Genomic DNA, 20,531 nt, shown 5'->3' with positions numbered 1-20,531 from the left:
GAATGTTGGCTAGGTGTGGCTTGCCTGTAATCTCAGCAACTCAGGATGCTGAGACAGGAGGATCACAAGTGTGATAGCAGCCTCAACAATTTAGTGAGAACCTAAGCAACTTAGCAAGACCCTGTCTCAAAATAACAACTAAAAAGGGCTGTGGAGGTGGCAGTACAAATAAAATAAAACACTCCTGAGTTTTATTTGACCTTCACGAAAGAATGCAAATTTTAACATGATCAATAGTTGATTAAATCCATTCATTATACTGAAAATATTAACAAAAGCAACCATGAAAGCATAGGCAAAGAAATAAATTTATTTCTTTCTCCAGTACATCTTTAAAATCATTATAATTTTTATAAATCACAATATCAATATATAATATTTAATTCTGCATATACAATGAAAGAAATCTATTTTTGTCCATTCAAGTTATTAATAATCATTTTATCCTACATTATTAAAGCATGAAACATGAACTTGTACAACTATGTAAAACAAATTAAAAAAACCAAAAAACAAAAAACCATGAACTTGTAAACCAAGAGTAAAAGACCTTTTGCTGTTGCTGCACATCCACTGTGCTGGGCACACATAGCCCCGTGCAGGGCACACAGCTCCAAAGTGTGAGTAGCAGCACCAGGTGCTCCTACGCTGGCTCATTCTACTAGATTTTGTTGGGGGGGGGGGAAATCAAACATATAGAATTGATCTGGGATGCCTTGATTTGATGTATTTATATAAGAACTATAGGCAAATTATGGTGCCAACTGTCCTGGCCCCTCAAACAATACCTTTAATACTCTGTTTCAAAGCTTTTAGACCTGTTGCTAGAGCAAACAGTCAGGCCTAGAAGAACATGCCAGGCCATCTCTTCCAGGACAGACCAGGACGAGGGGCAGAGGTATGGTGCAGACACCCGTGGGTGCAAAAGGAGAGGGTAGGAGAAGTGGGACGGGTGATCGAAAACCAAGAGATCAAGCAAGGCTGGGAAAAGCAGCCTGAGCCACAGGTCAAGTCAGAGGTGACTCCAAATATCTGGTATGAAAGGCTCTGCTAAAAATGCACAGTCCAAGGAATAGGAAGTGTTTCTGAAAGCAAAGGGAGTCACCGTGAGGTTTAAGCAAGGTGGCTTTACTTCCAACAATCTAGTGTGGCAACACCTGAAGCAGACACATTGTGGAGACAGAAGGCAGGCAGGACACTGCTGGAAGAAAGTCTAAGTCCGCTCCCCAGGACAGCGTGGCCCAGGGACTTCCTGAGAGGATGGGCCTGCTCCAGGCATGCTGCAGGGTCCCTGCATGTGCTTAACCCATGTGCAAGGCACTGTGGCTCCAGGACTGGGCACAGACGGCACCATGAATGACGGGGACGTTCGCCAGCACAGGACGGATGGAGGGCCTCAGGGAGGTGTGTGGATGTATGGGAACAGGTCCCTCCCTCTACCTCTCCATGAAGCTGGAGCACCAAGGTGTCAGCAGGCTAAAGAGAACCCGGAGAGTCAACCTAACCCAGGTGAAGCTGTTAGGTGAAAGAGATCACCTGGAAAATCAACTGAAAGAAAAAGGCTGAAAAAGTAAAGGAAAAAGAAGCAAAGCTTTCAAAACACTGAGACAGAGAGAGAACCCATGAAGGAGACCCCAAAGAAACCCAGGAGTGAAAGAGAAGGCAGGAGAGGAGCATCTGCGGAGGAAGCAGGTGGAAGGGCCTAGAGAGGAAGGATGAAGAATGTTGCATGTGGGGCTGGGGCTGGGGCTGGGGCTGGGGCTGAGTGGTGGTGGGGCACTTCCCGGCATATATGAGGCATTAGGTTTGATTCTCAGTACCACATAAAAATAAATAAAAATAAAGGTCTGCCAATAACTAAAATATATATATATATATATTAAAAAAAAAAAAAAGAATGTAGAACGCCACACCAAGCCCGCCCATGAGGCCACTGAGGCCCTGCTCAGCTCAGAGTGGCGCACCTGTCCACTGGCCCACAGAACGACACAGGAGGCACTCGGGCTACAGCCCCCCAGTGGGCACTTTCAGACAGGCTGCCGCAGGTCCCTGCCTGAAAACCCTGCTGCCATTAGACCTGGGGGACTTTGGACAGTGTCCTCCTGGACCCATCCCACAAAGGAACCATCTATTCACATTTTTAAGCAGTAATCTATTTTTTGCAGCGTGGGGACTGAACCCAGGGCCTCCTGCATGCTTGCCAGGCACTGCCCTCCCAGTACAAGGAAAAAATAACTTTAAATCCAGATTTTCCTCAGACTCACAAGTCCAATAACAAGACATGCAATGTCCTCTCAAATAGAGAAGCTAGGACTGGGGATGTGGCTCAACACAGGCTCCAGGTTCCATTCCCAGCAGCTCAAAAAACAAATGAAAACAGCAGCTACCAACTTACTCTACTTCACCCAGATTCAAGCAGCACAGAGACAGTAGGGCTGTGAAGACCTCCACACACATGCTCATTAGTGCCCACTCTGTGCGTTTCTCTAAACAAATACAATCAGATACTCTTATCCTTTCCCTCTTTTTTACACAAAAAGGGGTAATTATGAGTACTGATCTCTTAATCTTCCTTTTTCATGCACACATCTGTCTTGGAAATCTTTGCATACCAGTCTAAATGGGACTCTACAATCTTTTACACTAACAATCAATGTAAAACAGAAATTAAAACTGCAAATCCCAGCTCTAAAAAGATGATGAACTGATATTAGCCAGACAGGAGTTGAGGATGAGTTACCAGCTTGGGATATGTCAATCATCTTTTAAATACTTAAAAAAAATATCAAATCTGAAAGGAATTAAAATCTACAAAAGTTAAAGCAAGGCTATGTGCTATTTCATGAGCTCTGGAAACACTCTCAATACTGGTTTCCTGGAAGAGACAGGTGCTGTGCCCATGAGGTCCAGTCTGTACACAAGGGGCTCCACCCACTCAGCACACTAAGCAGTTCACTGGGGCACTCAGTCCAGGGCAGTGCAGAGTCAACTAGTGGCCACCACCCAAAGCAGCAGGCTCTGTGGCACATGAGAGCAAGAAGGCCCTGGCTTAGGGTCACCCCCAGCTCTGTAGCAACTGCCTGTACAGAGCCTAAGGATGACCTGGTCACAATTCACAGTGCCCTGCCTCTCCCACTGCAGTGGGCAGCAGAGAGCCAGGGAATGCTCACCAGGCCACTCTGACAGCTGGTGCACCTTTCTCTTGGCCCTTGCCAGAGAATGCTTTCCTGGCCGACAGGACCCGCTCTGTGTGTGTGACAGGGTGATATTTTGCAGAGACAGAACTCCATGGGGGACAGGAATCTGCACAGGTCCCATGGACAGGTGGTGCTTTCTGCAGCCTGCCTGTGTGACATCAGCACAACGGCTGCTTCTGCTCTGCACTACACCCAGCTGTTTCTCAGATACCCAACCAGCCACTGTCACTCCAAGTGGGAAGACACAGCCCAACCAGCCACTGTCACTCCAAATGGGAAGAAACAGCTTAGGACCACCGTTGAGATCATCTAAGCTCAAATGAACCACCTTACAAAAAAGTTGGGCATCTGTTTTAGTCCCAACCAAAAGTTTATCTCAGAGCCTTGTAAAACAAACATTTACCTACTAGAGTAAACTGCCAAGGGCAACCTGATAAACTGGCTGTTATGAAAAAAGCCCAAGAAGAAATGTTCACATACTGGCTCTGTCACAAAGGTCTGCGTCCAACTTTCAAGACAGGTAGCCTGGTCTACACTCTCGTTTGCAGGTGTTACAGAATCAGACGTGACCTAACCTGCTGAGGCAGCATGTATGGGGCCAGGAAAGATGCCAACAGTATTAGTTGGTTTAAAAAAAAAAAAAAATTCCATTTTCTACACAGCTGAACTGATGGGGACCTGCGCCCCGGCCAGGGCATGCTTGGCTCTGCACACGGACCCCAGGGAGACCTGCCTGACTTTGGGCACCATCATGCGGTGCTGCACCATCAGCGTGTGGCAGATGGAGGCCATCCGGGTGAAGACCTCCTCGCTGGCCGAGTCCCTCCACACCAGGTTCAGTAGGGCACTGGTCTGCTGCTTCGTGTCCAGCTTCTTCAGACATTCCTCGGTGATGTATGGGGCAGAGACTCTGCCGTCCTCCTGAAACACACAAGTCCTGCTGAGTGGAGGGCACTGCTAGGACTCACCTGCCCCCAACATCACGCTTTCCAGGAGAAAATGGGGAACACCCGAGACCATGTACATTACAGGCAGCCTCTCTAGGTCACTGCTCGCGCCAGTTTTATACACTGATGACACAGAACTGTCACATTCAGTTTTTGCCTGCCAATACGACCTTCTTCAGTATTGGCTTTTGGGGCAGTGTGGGCACAGGGTATTAAGCCAGGGTGCTTGACCACTGTCCTCAAAATGGCAATGCTCCTGCCCTAGTCTCTGAGTCACTGGGACGACAGGTGTGCACCACCACACCTGGCTTAGAATTTACATTTTATGAAAGATTCATTTCATACATGGTAGAGTGAGTTGTACCGAGACAGCAAACATGGTAAGGTAAATCCATACTACTTTCTGAGGGCATTTCCATTTTAAATTATCCAAAGGTTCCTCCTCCTGCCCACAGCTGGAAACATCAGGGCTAGCTTGTCTTATCACTTACAATACTCAGCCAAACTTAACAGCGCCAACTGAACAGTGCTTCAGAGTAAAAGCCGAAACTCCACCTGTCAACCTGAGTCTTTAAGGAGCAACACGAATGCCAGACCATACACGTGGACACCGCTGTTCCCGAGTGTACAATTTTAAACTCAATTATACATGTAAGTAAACAGATTACACAGAATCCTAAGGACAAGGAAGTTTATTCAGGGCAAACTGACCCCTAAGAACCTCAGACAACCAAATCAGGCCACAGGCGAAAAGGATGTAGCAGACCTGGCTAAAAATAAAAGGAGGACTCTTAGCTCCCACGTGGGCCACTAGTCCTCCATCCCAAGGCGGGCAGGAGAGAAGGGACAAGACCCAGGCAGGGGAAAAATGAAGAGGATCAGACAGAGCACAAAGCCATGTGATCAACAGGCCCTGAAACCTTATGTATTAAAAAAGAGGAAAAGTATAGTAGCCTTTCCACAGACTTAACAAGAAAAAAAACACTCACCAACAACCTCACTGTCAAGTGTCGGCTGCACACCCTCAGCCAGCGGGCCTGTGGTTCCCTCTGCTTAGGGGTCTCCACAGAGTTTCCCTGTGGCAACGTCCAGCAGAGGAGGAAGTGTCTGCTGCCTCCCTAGCTAACACAGCCTATGCCCTCTTTGTCACACGGGCAGTAGTTTACATAAATCTCCATTTTCATAGATTCTGTGGAAGGCAACTTAAAAATTTTACTTTCTTCTAAAACCAAAAATTTTACCTATATTCTATCTACAGACCTCTTTCTTTAGTTGACTCTACAACGGAATCCATATTTTGGTGCACAGTTCTGAGTCTTGACAGATGAGACATTATCAGCACCCACCAAAAAACTCAGTTTCACTTCTTCGTAGGAGCCCTCAACCAGGTGTGACCTTGGCAGTGACCCTGTGCGGCTCTTCCCCTCCGGCTGAAGAAGCTGTCTGGTAAAGGACAGTACTGACCCACCCTCACGTCAACAGACACTGAAGTCTTCTTCCACCCAGACCACCCAGGCCACTCTCAAGTGAGCACTGTCAGTACGAGACTCCAGAGGGAGAACAAAACCCAGCAGCCTGTTACAGCCTCACCTCGTGCCATTTCAATCAGGAGGAAAAAATAGTCAGCCTCAGGTTTCTATCTAAGCAAACACAATGTCATGGGTGTCCATGATTATAATGCCTGTATGACTTGCAGTAAAACAGAACAAAGGGGCTGGGATACTAAGTTCAGCTGCAGAGCCCTGGGCTCACTCCCTAACAAGAGGGAAAAGATGTGACCACGCATTCCAAAGTGAGTCCTGACACGCCTTCCACGCCCAGCAGGGCTCACAGGACAGGAAGGAGAGTTCACCTTGGGCTCAACAGTCTCATGTGCAGGAAATGCTTCCTGAGCAGTAATCAATACACAAATGACCTGACTTAGCTAAGACCAAGCTACACACCGCCACATTCCCCCCCCCCCACACACACAGAAAACCTCGCAGGGTGGTGGGTGTGAGGAAGGGCCCTGGGGTCAAGGAGCCAGAAAGGCTCCTGGTGCGTCTCAGGGCCTGGTGTGGGCTTACAGGGCTGGCGGGCTTGTCGGCCTCCTCGCTCTCGTCCTCAGAGTCGCTGGTGGAGTCGTGGGAGCTGGCGCCGGCAGGGGAGGCAGGTAACTGGGAGAGGAAAGTCTGGAGCACGTGCAGATACACCAGCAGGCCCTCCTCAGAGAGCACCCCTGGTGAAACAAGCACCACAGCTTTAGTTAGTGCCACCCACGGAAGGGAACAGGTGTGACCTCCTCCCACCTGAGGAGGCATTTCAGCCTGAACTGAGTGTTTAAAATTCCAACTGGGCTTTGCTATGAAGCAGATTTGGTCCTTGTCCCAGACCAACCCAAACTCTTAGGTGTCCTGAAAGCAAAGAGGGTCCCTGGGGAATCCCGAGGAGGATGCAGCCTGAACTCACGCTGATGAGGTGATGGGGGCGAGGGGGCTTCGACAGCCTGCCCTCCCACCCACAGGTACCAGGGAGCGTTTGAGGCGGTGTGCCCTCCTCACTCCCTGGCCCGATGAGTCTCTGCTTCTGGCTGTCCATCTGTGTCCTTTGTAACAGACTGGTAGCCATCAGAAATGCTGCCCTGAGTTCTGTGAGCTGCTTACAAATTATCAAACCTAAGGAGGGACTGAGGGAATCCAATTTCTGTGGGTTGGTCAGAAGATGGGTGACAACTCCCATGTGCACAAAGTGTGTGAAGGCGGGCAGGCTAGCAGGTCTGAGTCCTCAAGCTGTGGGGTCTGTCCCTACCTCCAGGGAGACAGGCCAGAACTGAACGATCACAGGCCACCCAGAGGCAGCTAGGGTGAGCGGGAAACCAGTCTCGTCTTCCCTAGGTCCCTCGGCTCTAACCGTGCACGCATACAGGAGTTACCGCTCCCAGAGGCAAGCCTTCTGATTCCAGAATGGGCACACTAGAAAAACCCACAAGCATGTCGCTCCTGATAGAGGGCCTCAGAGAACACAGGCCGAAAGAGCAGTCTTCCCTTTGTGCCTGGAGACCAGCCCAGGGACAAGGCAAAGCGCCCTGCTCAGGCCCCACCCAGGAAGCCATCTTTACCACGTGACACTTGCCACAGTGCAGCCTTCTCCCGGCTCATCTGCTCATGCTACCTACGTAGGAGTTCAGGTAAAATGTATCTTGCATTTCATACCCAAATAATTTTCGCCAACAGTTAAAACAAAATAGAAAAGCCACGGTGCTCCACGGCTCCTTTTTGAACATCTACTCTCTAGTAACAACAGTGCATTCAGAAAGGGCTCGTAAGGGAAAGCGGTCTGTACATCTGCTAAGGCCGGGATGACGAAGCGGAAAATCTGATCTGTAAAAGGTGCTGCCAGAAACTCCTCTGTGAAGGCTGAAAAAACTTGCTGCCTGGAAAGGAAAAGGAGAGCTTTGTGACACCAGAGCACGTTGCTCAGCAGGGGACAGTCAATTAGCTGAACATTCCTCTAACAGACAGCTACTTCCTCGACCCATCCAGGTGACCAACCTGAAGTCAGCCTAATCCACAGCCTCTCTAGACAGGTGACTGCCACATCCTGACAGTTACTGAGAAGCTGACAATAACCAGGCCACCAGAATCCCAGAACCCCGTGAGGCTGCAGGACAACCGAGCACACTAGTGCTGTTCCTGTGAACTCAGCCACACTGATGGAGTAGATTGACCTTCAAGTCTGTATGCACAGCAGCATCCCATAGAGACGCCCCTCCACCACCCCCTCTCACCCACCTTGCACCTTCTGGGCAGGAGCTGTAGGTAAAGTGCAACGGTTTTAGGACATTCTCCAGCAAAATTTTTGCTATAGGAACTCGAGATAAATCAGAATATTCAATACTTGATGGAAGCTTGCTGTTGATCAACAAATAGAGAGACCTATAATACCCTAAAAGAAAGGAAAAAAAAACATTTAAAATTGAGTACTTTTTTTTTATATTGAGGAAAACTTTTATTAATCTATTTTTTGGACAGTACTAGGGGTGGAACCCAAGCCCTTGCACATGCTAGCCAAGTGCTCTACCACTGAGCCACATTATTTTGAGACAGTGTGTCACTAAGTTGCTGAGGCTGGTCTTAAACTCACAATTCTCCTACCTTAGCCTCCTGAGTGGCAGAGATTACAGGCATGCAACACTGCCCCACAACATTTCTCAACTTTTAAGTTCCTTTTATAAATCTCTACAAGTCCAAATTTAAGTAAATTCTTCTCTAAAGAAAACTTGAAACAAATATGGAAGTCATCCAAATGGCACGTAAGCCTCGGCACCCACCACTCGGCACCAACAGTGTCAATGCCAGCCATCTATACCCTTATGTCTCACTGCATTTGTATCCACTCATGTAGAGGCAAATCTAAGACAGGGTTATTTCAGTATATCCTCAAAAGCTAAGGACACTGTATGAATGTGTGCAGTGTGGCATTATAGAGGGACTGAACTCAGGGGTGCTCTGCCACTGATCTAAACTCCCAGGCCTTTTAAAATGTTTTATTTTGAGATAGGGTCTGGCTATATGGCCCAGACTGGCCTTCAACTTGTGATCCTTCTGCCTCAGCCTCCCGAGCAGTTGGGATTATAAGTGTGTACCACTATGCCTGACAGAGTAAATTAACGGTAATTCCTTGATACTGCAATCACCTACCTAGTGATCTAGTCTCCCACTGTCTCATGTTATGCATTTTGCTTAACTAGTTTCTTGAATCTAGGTCCTAATAAGGCTGATGCTCTGAACTGTCTCCTAAGCGCCCTGGTACCTAGTTAGTTAGGGTCCTTAGTGTCATGCTGAGCTCCTGGGTTTAGATGTATTGCTATACCTCAACCTACTATAGTTGTTACCCTCAGGGAGACCCTCCAACTATCCTGTGGCCATCAGGAGCACTCTGTTCTGTAACAGACAGGATGCCCCCATCCCACTTCCCTCACCCCATGGGAGACCATCAATCTGCTTCATCTCCAGGCTCTAGTAAGATCTTTTTAGAGGAAATGATACTTATGGAGACCACAAACCAGGTACCAAGGAAGTGAGCCGATTTACAGGCCACTTACACTTAAGCACAAGTAACTGTTGGGATTACTCCCAAATTTGCCTTCCTACACACCTGACGTATTTCTGGTTGTGCGCGAAAACCAGGGTTCTAGCCACATCACCTTTAAGAAAGAGCGCCCTGTTCTTGTACAACACCAAGGGCAACGTGCTGGCATGGCTGTGAGCATCTCCTGGCTGCCCAGGCCTGTCTGATGGCATAGAGGAAAGGCATGCCATGTGCCTGCCTGGCCACTTTTCTGCAGGAGTCTTACACAGCCTTGCACTGAGCTCCGACTACTGTCCTCGGTGCTGAACTCAGACCTGTAGCATGACCATCCTGACTCTAACCTGGCGGACGCTGACTACTAGTGACATCAAAGGGAAGCCTAAAAGCTCATTTGCTGTAAAACTTAAAAGACACAAATACATAAGAATTTCTTTTAAAGAAAACACAGCAGGACTTTAACACTGCCAGGTGTGTTCTCATCAGATGACCTACTGCACGACCAGAGTGCAAAGCTCTCAGTGTACAGAAGCACACGACATGCATCAGAACACTGGCTGTGGTTACTAAGTGGGAGGCTCAAGCTGCACAGAGAGGTCAGCCAGGAAGCACCTTGTTAAAAGTAACACAGCAGCCACCCAACACGACACCAGAGGTGGCAGTCGCAGTAGAAGATGTTCAAGCATTTCCTATTTTTAGACACATTTCAAATAATATATATTTCTAGGTTATCTCCCCTATACTTTCAGAAAACAGGAAAACTAAAATGCTCACTGAATGCTTATCCTTTAGTTGATACATATAACAATACATCAATTCATACAAGCACCACTTCTAACAATTTTTACAAAATCAAATTTCACAAATTCCAATTTATCTTTAATTAACTCAGTAGCTTCTCTAAGTTTTTAATATGTGTGTGTGTGTGTGTGTGTGTAGGGGGGGGGGGGAACCCAAGCCAAACGGTGAGGCTGGACATCAGAATACAATTCAGCCTTCCCCATGTTCACCAGAGGATCGCACCACTTCAGGAGAAGAGTCGCAGAGCTGTCAGCCTCCATCATGGCGTGGCTCACCAGCACCTCCTGAGCTCCTCGGCTGACTAATGCAGTCTACTTTAGTGCCGACTCAGGCTTCTAAGCCCAGGAGTCCTAATGTGCTGGGCTTTCTACCTATGAGGACACTGGGTTGAGGTTTTCTTAATTCACAAGTATTTAGAATATTATTTATTATCATAGTTTTCTCCAAAACCGTGTTGTTAATAATGTCCTTGGAGGAATTTCATAGACAGTCATTCTACTTTATGTAATGCACTTAAAGAACACTTATCAGTGTTAACACCGAGTCAGAGAAAATTCAGACGAACTGCCCCACTCCCTTCTACCAGCCGTGTGAGAGCGCAGCATCCCCTGACAAGGACAGCCTGGGCAGGCCATCTCCTCAGCGCCGCAGGCCCTCAGCCAACTGCCCTAGGCTCCCACCGCTCAGGATGAGGGGAGCAACAGAGCGCCTGCTCAGTTCTGAGGAATAGCGGCTCCCAGTGAGGACACAGACCCTGGGTTCAGGGGCCTGGGGCAATTTCTGAAAGCAAATGCTGCCCTTCCTCATTTCTAAGCCAAATGTCAGCACAGAGCGCCAGCATGGCCCCACATTTTCAGAATGGAGCTGAGCATGGGTGCTGGGGGCGGCTGCAACCCTCCTGCAAAAGCACGAGCCCCGAGAAGCAGGCAGATCATGTACACCACCCACAAGCCTGACCCCGCTGCTTACCATTGTGGATCATGTAGTGCAAGATCTGTTCAATTACGGACACCACATAGCTAGCATCTTGTAAAACAGGCAAGTAAGTATTCTCAGAGGAAAAGACCTCAAGCATTCGCATTGGAAGTGCAACATTCAAACTGTCATCATTACAGCTCTGCAGCAACCTGTAAAAATGAAAAAGCATTCACATACTTACGGGGTGGCTAATGTCACCAGAGTTCTCCCCAATTCCTCCTACTGGCTGTGAGTGAGCAGCTGGGACACTCTGTTGAGTGCCAGAGATCTCTGAAGACAGCAAGACTCAGACAAAAAAGTAAGCAAACATTCAGACTTTGTTTTTGGTGCTGGGGATTGAAACTGGAGCACGTTACTACTGAGCCACACCCCAACATATTGAGGTTTTTGAGAAAGGGTCTGGCTAAGTTGCCCAGGCTGACCTCCAACTTGCCAGACTCTTGTTCAGATGAGAGCAAGTGGACAGAATGCAACACAGCAGGAGGAGCATCACAAGCCACTGACTGGGCCAACAGGAGCTGTCTCCTGAGACTGGGGGAGGGCCTCTTTCTGAGAGCACGGCTTCTCCTGCAAAGGTGCCTGTGGGACCACTGTGGCCCAGAGAGCACTTTCTGGCCCTGTGCCACCTACCCCTACCTTCCTTCTTATGAGGAGAAGAGTTACAGGCAGAAGGACAAGTTCTGCTGTCACAAAAATGAGTCTTATTTGAAAAAAGACTTAATGCCTTAAAAAAAAACAACACCACAACTTTATGGAGACATGATTTATCCCCACTACTCTGCATCCACCTAAGGGGGCCGCACCTTGCACCCTCCCCCCAGCTTTTCTCTGTGGCTACAAATGAGGCTGCACTTCCTGCTATTCCCCATGGAAAGAGCCGCACCTCCCAGTGGCACCTCCTGAGCTGGTCCTTGCACCTGCCACGCACTGGTCTACTGATGGGAAGAGCATGGTGGAGGACACTCACAGGATGGACACCTGTCTCCTAGGGAAGCTGCTGTTAACACTCGGGGGGCACACCCGAGGGACTGGGCCTCACTCTCTTGGTAATCCAGGGCTCAGAAAGGCTATACACTTAACTTTGAAATAAACCACTGAACCTCTACAGATGCAAGGCAGGTCCCCACTGCTCTGCATCTGAACCCCTGGTACTGCAGGCCATTCTCGTGTGCAGTTGTACGTCACTGAGACCTACCACCCTGACCACCGATCATGGCATTTTCATGTGCGTATTAGCCAAGTGTCTGCTTGCATCTTGCTGTTTTTAAAACTGGGTTTGTCTGCCTCTTGACAATAAGGTAAACTGTCTTTTTCCCCTTTCCAAAGCCACACTCTGCGACTGTGGAGCCATGCCCTGTCCTCTCCCGCTCAGAGGCACTGTCCCAGCATCTTTCCCTCTGTACCGTCAAGGTTCCCTCCTCAACAAACACGCTGCCGATGCTATTGCTCTCTATGAACTGCACACTGGACCCGCACAGCCTCACTAGCTCCACCGCCTCCCCGCACCAGCCCCACCCCAGCCCTTCACTGCTGTCCAGGCCAGCGGCACTATGAGGGGAGGTGAAGACTGCAGGCCACAAGCAAGCCACAGGGCATCCTGCCCAGCTCATCCCAGGGTGCTCCCCCACCCCAAGACAGAAGCGGACTCAACAGGAAACAGACTTGAGCCCATGCCCCCACGCAGAGCTATACACAGCAAAGGCCTCGGTCAGATAGAGATACAAATGCCCCTGAGATGAATGCTCGTTCCATCAGCTGCAATGTCCCTGGTCCCCTCACTGAGGAAGGACACATTCATTTGAGAATCTGATTTCTTCTTGGGGAAACTGGTATCACCTGACAGTCTAGGCTCAGCCATCAACTCTGACCAGCAGCCTCCTACCTGGCTGGGTCCCCCTCCTCTCAAGCTTCCTATGGTGGGGCGTGCTCAAAGGCCTCTCTTTCTCTTCTAAACGGTCGCTCAGTCCTGTGCAGTTTTATAACTCCCCACCTTCAAAACCATCACAGCCTTCTAGTTGCTGAAACGGAGGCCTTGCATCCACCCAGGCTCTACTTAACTGAGCCCTAGTCTGTTCTGGCGGCACCGGGCTGGGTCACCCTTGGCAGTCGCCTCCTGGTGGTCTGCCTGTGCCCTCCCTCTGCTGCACTCACTCCAACAACAGCGGAGTTTCTGGCGAAGCGCACTGGAGGCTGGGGAGGGGGTGTTCAGGAGACAACGCAGGTACTGTGTGGTCACCTATATTATTTTTAAAAGAGAGGGAAAGCACATTGTGATGGTGACCCAACAGGCTGGGTGCCCATCCTGGGTGGAGGCGTGGGACTGCCAGAACTGCCAGACCAGACTCCTGGCCTCTAGCATCACTTTCACCTGTCAATCATGACACTGTGGTCTGCAGGAGTGTCGGCAAGGCAGCGCTGGGAGGCGGCAGCGAGTGCTTAGTATGCCATTCTTTACCCTAATAAAACCCTTCAAGGAGACAGAATGAGTTACCTCACCTTGCTCAAGCTCCCGGCTCCTCTGTGCTCCAGCATACAGCCCACGTCCTCCAGAACACCCAAGACCCGCAGGCTCTGTGCTGGCTCCCGCCCCAGAGCAGGGACGTGCACGGCCCCAGCCACCGTGGCCTCCAAGGCACCTTTCTACCAGACCGTCCAGAAAGGCCACCCCAAAGTTCACAGCTCCTCTCCTCCTCCTTAGCCTCCCACAAACTCATTTATCTTTTTGTATAAAAACACTTCTATTTTACTTATTTATAGATTAGATAAAACCAAGAAGAGCAAGAACCCCCAGTTTGCCACAGCTGGACCTTCAGTGCTAAAAGCCCTGCCTGCCACCTTGCAGAAACTCCATCAGTCCTTTTTTTGGGCACCAGGGAATAAACCAGGGCACTTAACCACTGAGCCACATCCCCAGTCCCCCATTTTCTTATTTGAGGCAGGATCTCACTAAGTGGCTAAGGGTCTAAGTTGCTGAGGCTGGCCTTGAACTTGCAATCCTCCTTCTTCAGCCTCCCAAACTGCAGTGCTAACAGGCATATGCCACCATGCCCTCCTAAATTCTTTTTAATACAGGACTGACAGCCAATCCTAATGTTGTTCCCAGTAGAGACTGATGTAAAAAGAAATGTAAATAAGGTAAATATTCATTAGCTTTGAAAAATTAATTTTTATTTTGAAAATAAATTTACTAATTTAAGTGGATGAGTAGCTACTTACAAGCTGAATGTTAGTATCACATGAAATTGACACAGAAAACCTGAATTTTTAGAATTTGTACAAGATGCCAATCTAGAGATACTAACAGCCCATGGTGACATCTGGAACATGAGTGTGTGAAGTATCTTCTGAGGCTGGAGGAGACCAAGAACGGGCCACGAAGAGAGCACTCCCATCATCTGGCCATGCAGTGGAGACGGAAATCCCAGGAGGCAGGCCCCACCCCCCACCTCGTCAGTTTACAACTAACAGTGGATCCAGTGACTCCAATGCCAAGCAAGACAGTCACAGGGCAGTACCAAGTCCAGGTCCTCTGACCTTCAGCACTGTACTGACCCTGGGGTCCAGCCCAGGGCCTGTGCCCACTGAGCCATACACTCAACCCATAAGTCACTCACTTTTATAGACAAGGAGACGAGTGATCTCGTAAATCAGTAGTTCTATTTCTTTCTCATTTTCCAGCTCTTCAAAGAGAAAAGGCAAGTCCACACCTTTGTCTGGTAATCCCCAAACCTACTGAGTTCATTCATAAATGACAGAGAGCCTGATGAAGCCCATTTCTCAAGAGGTGGCTTCCAAACTGAATGTGGTAGAAACCCTTACAGAAAGGAATCACCTCCCACCAGGAATCCTCTGAGTTGGCCAGTCCATTCACTGGCAACTCAAAGGCTTAGCACTTCACAAGATAATCCCAGGGAATTACTGAAATACTATCTGGAAGATAGTTGTATCTGTGTTTTAACTTCTAAGTCTTACAGGCCAGAATTACCTAGAGCAATACATAGACTATTCCAAAGTCCTTCCATCCAAAATAAAACAAAAACATGGAAAAGCCACTGTCTTAGAAAATGAAAATCAAATTTACGGTGCCCAGCGCTGGTCAGGTTGCTTTAAAAGGGACAGTTTACCTGCAACAGAGGCTCATGAGCCTCTTTATCTGAAATAAGCATGTCGGTCTCTCAGATCCGTCCAGTTGCTTGACAAACAGGGAGCTGTGTTTAATTAAGTTCTGATACAGCCATATCTAGAATAATAAAATACACAAAACATAATTCTCAATCCATAAAATTTAAATGTTTGCCAATTTACATAGTAGCAATACACACTTAGACCTAATCAAAACCTGATAAGTAAGGTTCCTGAGTCTGGCTTTGCTTTTGGTACTTGCACTTTCCACCTTTAAATAATACATCCATGGTAAGGCTAAATTAATAAAAATGTTACTTAAAAAAAGCACTTAAAGCTCATGTCCATGTCAAATCAATTCATTTGCAAAAATCAGCAAGCATCATAGAAATACAAGAGAAATACAGCAGACCCTGAAGTTACAAGAGACAGTTGTTTCTTTTCTTTTCAAATATTTTTTTAGTTGCTGATAGACCTTTATTTTATTTATTTTTATGTGGTGCTGAGAATTGAACCGAGTGCTTCACATTTCACTACCGCTGAGCCATGACCCCAGCCACACATCTGTCTTTTTTACCTCTTTCCTTTGGCACACACCTGCATGTGTGCATGTGCAGTTGCCTCAGCACCCTGGTTCTTCTGAATGCTTCTGTTCCTTAGCAGAAGACAAGCATACGGCTCCATGCTTCCCAACAAAAGACCAGGTATATGATAGGAACGGAATGTGACTGGTGGATGAGTTCAGCAGGGGAACTGGATTCTGTCCCTTGCACCCAGTTTGCACAAAGCTGCTGTAAGTGATCTGAAAGTGCAACACTTAGGAAGGAATCCCCTCTACTTCCTCTATGATACTCTTGTGAAGTGAGCTATTCTATTTTTTCTATTCCTAAGATCCATTTACAACCAGCTGGAATTAAAAGATGGCTTCCTAAATGTGGCTAGTTATGAATGTGTCACAAATAGTTTCACTTTCACGTTAATGTTTCTTTGAAATAAAATGCAATTAGACACTATAAATAACAGAAGAACACTATGTAAAACAAATTAGAGCCAGTTGGAGGGAAATAACTGACCTGCTCTGCATCTGTGTGAGTTGACTACACATGTATAACCCTGAAGCACCAACAAGATCCAAATACCTCCCACATATCCCCACAAGTTCACCTTAAATTTTGCAATACCTATTAACAAGTTAAAATAAGATATACAGCAAGAGGCTGGGGTAGTAGCTGAGTGGAGTGCTCACATGCATGAGGCCCTGAGTTCGATCATCAGCACCACATAAAAATAAATAAACAAAGATACTGTACATCTACAACTAAAAAAATGTTTTAAAAAAGATATACAGAAAGTATAACATCATAAAAATGACAGATGGACAATCATAGAAACTGTAGGAATCAGGTACCTCATCTGTTAATCAGCTAGTCATGTCTGACATTGAGGGGGTAAAAAAACAAAACAACAACAACAAGAACAAAAACAACAAAAAACCCAAAGCGGGGTTGGGGTCATGGCTCAGTGGTGGAGCATTTGCCTAGCCATGTGTGAGGCACTGGGTTCAATTCTCATGCACCACATATAAAAATGAAAAAATGTCCATTGACAACTAAAAAAGAAAGAAAGAAAGAAAGAAAAAACCCCCAAAGCAATAGTGATACTATACTACACTACACTTGACCACTTTCTAGAAAAGTTTTGTATGAATTTCACCATCTTGACAGACATACTGTTATTATCCAGAAAGTCACACCATGGCAAACTGAGTTGTTTGACATTTTGTTGTTTTCATGTAGTAAAGGCAAATGGGCAAAGTTTTAAAAACCGTCTCCTCCGCATGCTATCTCAAGGGTCAACTGAGGCTCTCTTTTGTGTGCGCACACACTGGGGGTTAAACTCAGGGCCTTGCATGCGGGGCAACACTACCAATGGGCTATGTCCCCAGCTACTCAACTAAGGCTCTCCATCATAAGGCTCTAAAGAAGTGAACAAAGGAGGCCCGAAGATGTGGAGGAGCCAGGAAAAGATGGTATAAAACGGAGGCAAAGCAAAGGCTTTCCCAGGATGATGTCAGGCCTGGAAAAGCTCCGGGGCAGGCAGAGCACATGACAGGCCCAGTGCTGGTGTCCTGGAGACGCACACGAGGAACACAGCACGCCACTTCTGGAGGTGGAGAAAGGCTGGACCAAGGGAATCAGAACCAAGCAACTGAGAAGCAGGTGAACTGTACACCAAAAAATGCATGATTACAGCACACTAACTCAACAGAACTATTTCAAGTCATGGTTCTAAAAGAAAACAGATTAAGAGAGGAGGTGAGAATGGGGAGCCTATTTACTTTTTTGCATCGAGTAGCTTTGAAAAACTATCATAGGAGGCCCCACACTTGAGCTTAGGAGTGGGAATTAGGGAACTAAAAGGGACAGGGGACATTTTCCTGATGGAAGCTCTTGCGTTTTTGTTAGCAAATTAAATAGAAAACACTCAAGTTTACTTTCACTGTATGAACCAGGTTTGGTGACACTGCACTCAGCATTACAGGATCTGCATATGAGCTACAGGTTTGTGCATACGTGCCTGAAGCCTGGTGCTAAGGTGCACATTTACTTCCAAGTTTTCTCTGGCTGCACGTCTATGCAGGCTCACATTTAGAAACCACATGGGGACTGCAGAATAGATCTTACACACACAAAGAAATAGTGCTCTGGAGAGACACTCAAGTCACACATAGCACCTGGGCGTCTGCTCCTAGGTCAGCCCTGTCTGGAGAGTCAGACTGCCTGCCCTCAGTCCCCTCCCTTGTCTCACAAACTGCAGACAGGAAGGAAGCCTTTGAAAAGCTCGCTATTAGCAACATCTAAGGTGAATGAACTGCGGCTGTGCTGCTGCAGATGGGCTCTTGTCACAGAGAGCTCTTTCCATGCCCAGTCCCACCTGCTCAGCTCAGGCAGCAGGGTGGGCTTCAGGCCAAGCTCTATCCGAGACCTCTGTAGCCGTCTATGTTTATTTCACATGGGGATCTTTCTAGCATGCACGGTTTGTAGTGCAGAAAATGTTTTTTCTGTACACTGCGGACCCACCTTTTAATATAACTTGGAATTTCTATTATAAACAGATAATAATTTGTTGGTTGGTACCAGGGATTGAACCAAGGGGTGCTCAGCCACTGAGCAAGGTCTCACTAAACTGGTGAGGCTAGCTTTGAACTTGCAATCCTCCTGTTCAGCCTCCTAAGTTGCCAAGGTGCACACATTACAGTTGCGCACCACCCTGCATGGCACAGACAAATAATAATCTCTAAGCGTAAACGTACACTTGACTTAACAATCATATACAAATGTCTTTATATGTGCTAGAAAATGAATGATTAAAATCCGCCACCCCCTTTTTAAAAGATTATTCATCAATGGATTTATATGTATTTTCCACAATTAATGCACACTGGTTCTCCTAACCATAGCATAAGGCCATAAAATTTTTTAGAGAAATACATTTGTGTTTCAGATGTTTTAAAAAAAGAGAGTCCAGGGCTGAGGGTGTACCTCAGTGGCACAGTGCTTGCCTGGATGTGGGAGGCCCTGGGTAAATAAATTAGAGACCATATATTCTGGAGGTTGCTATTGTAAATACAGATGAACATGATGTGATAGAGAGATGGTCGCAGTGAGCTGAGGCAGAGGTGTGGAGCGCTGTGTCTGAAGAGCTTGCTGCTGACTGTGCAGTAGGTGGGGCACACTGGAGGGAGTCCACATGATATACTTTTTTTAAAAAAATTTTTTTAAATTGTAGTTGGACACAATACCTTTATTTTATTTATTTATATGTGGTGCTGAGGATTGAACTGAGGGCCTTGCACATGCTAGGCGAGCATTGTACTGCTGAGCCACAACCCCAGCCCCTATACTTTTTTTAATATTTGAAATTTTCTATAACAAAAAAAAAAAAAAAGAGAAGCCTATTAAGATGTAAACTAGATTTTAAGAAGTAAAATACATCAGCACAGGTGACCTACTAGAACTGGCTGAGGAAAGTCCATGAGCGCTCAGGTACTCTGGAGGGGATCTGACTAGTTCTACCTTTTTTTTTTTTTTGGTAGTACAGGGATTGAACTCAGGGGCACTTTACCACTGAGCCACATTTTCAGGCCTTTTAATTTATTTATTTACTTAAGTACAGGGTCCTGCTAAGTTGCTGAGCTGGCTTTGAACTTGAGGTCCTCCTGCTCCAGCCTCCTAAGTTGCTAGGATTCCAGGCCTGAGTCACCAGATCCTGACAAGACCTGATTCTTGATCAGATACTCACCATGTGCATGTCAAGGAAAAAAAAAAACAAAACAAAACACAAAAAACACAAAGCCCCCAAATACATACACCAAGACAAGCGAAAATATAGCAAACACTCACCAATCGTTTTGCATCTTCGCTTTGTTTGTAAAAAAACAGAAGCTGCCTTACCAGGAGGGTAAGATTGGGGGCACTAGTGATGGAGAAAGTGCCACCAGACTGTGCCGAGTGTGCGCAGCGATCGAACGCACTTCTCTGGAGGGAATACTGAAAGGAAGGAGCAACACATAAGCATGAATTCAGAAGCACAACTCTCCACACCTAGGCAGATGTGCTCACGGGTTGGTGGAAACCCACAGACGACCGAGTCGCTGTCAGAAGGCTGTGTAAAAGGTGCGACAAAGCATCAAGACCCTGGATGCCCACTACAAGTACCTTTATTCTATTGTGATTATTAGTTGTGGTTTGTATTTTACTACTTAAAAATCACCTAAAAATTCACTTGTCTATAAATCTTTGTATAAATATAACTAATACAACTATTTATTAAGAAAAAATACTACTACCATTAACGTTAACTTTCAGGTAGAAAACAATACATAAAAAATGATACTTATAATAAGGCCATATTTAAAATAAGCTCTTGCAGATCCTTCTAATATTTGTGTTTTACAAATAAACTTACTTGCTGTTTTCTGTCTCTGTAGCCTCGAATAAATGACTGAATAATTATTGCATTTTTTAATCTTCGCCTTTCTTCCTGAATAATGGAGGAAGAAAAGAGCAATTGGTCAGAATCAGTGAATCACATTAACTAGAAAACAGTTTTAAAAAATAAAAGCCATGTAATTCACACTGTAACATTCATCCTTTTTTTTTTCCCCAATATTTTTTAGTTGTCAATGGACCTTCACTTTATTCTATGCAGTGCTGAGAATTGAACTTGGTGCCTCACACGTGCTAGGCAAGCACTCTACCACTGAGTCCCGGCCCCAGCCCCCCATAACACCCATTCTTTACAGTCACCAACACTGCACACACTTCTAGATTATTCAGAACCATGCGGCCATCCCACTAACCTTAGAACAACTCACCTCCTAAGAAACCCTGTGCAGCAACACCCTGCCTCATTCCTG

General features: G+C 46.7%; 1 protein-coding gene across 2 annotated transcripts in view; it reads right to left on the bottom strand.

The window, feature by feature from the left end:
• Nucleotides 1–20,531, bottom strand: part of UBE3C (ubiquitin protein ligase E3C) — a 101,961-nt gene that overhangs the window by 53,200 nt on the left and 28,230 nt on the right. For both annotated transcript variants that reach the window (XM_081285513.1, XM_081285512.1), the window contains exons 3-10: nt 20,081–20,155; nt 19,516–19,662; nt 15,115–15,230; nt 10,982–11,139; nt 7,915–8,068; nt 7,336–7,556; nt 6,211–6,362; nt 3,931–4,118 (exon numbers count right to left, since the gene is read on the bottom strand). In XM_081285513.1, the coding sequence (XP_081141639.1) occupies nt 3,931–4,118; nt 6,211–6,362; nt 7,336–7,556; nt 7,915–8,068; nt 10,982–11,139; nt 15,115–15,230; nt 19,516–19,662; nt 20,081–20,155 (1,211 nt within the window). The remainder of the gene's footprint in view (nt 1–3,930; nt 4,119–6,210; nt 6,363–7,335; nt 7,557–7,914; nt 8,069–10,981; nt 11,140–15,114; nt 15,231–19,515; nt 19,663–20,080; nt 20,156–20,531) is intronic.

Source organism: Spermophilus citellus, assembly GCF_964194105.1.
Source record: "Spermophilus citellus genome assembly, chromosome: 3".
Lineage (NCBI taxonomy): Eukaryota > Metazoa > Chordata > Mammalia > Rodentia > Sciuridae > Spermophilus > Spermophilus citellus.
The sequence above is the reverse complement of the archived record's forward strand: the minus strand, read 5'-3'. Positions and strand labels throughout refer to the sequence as shown.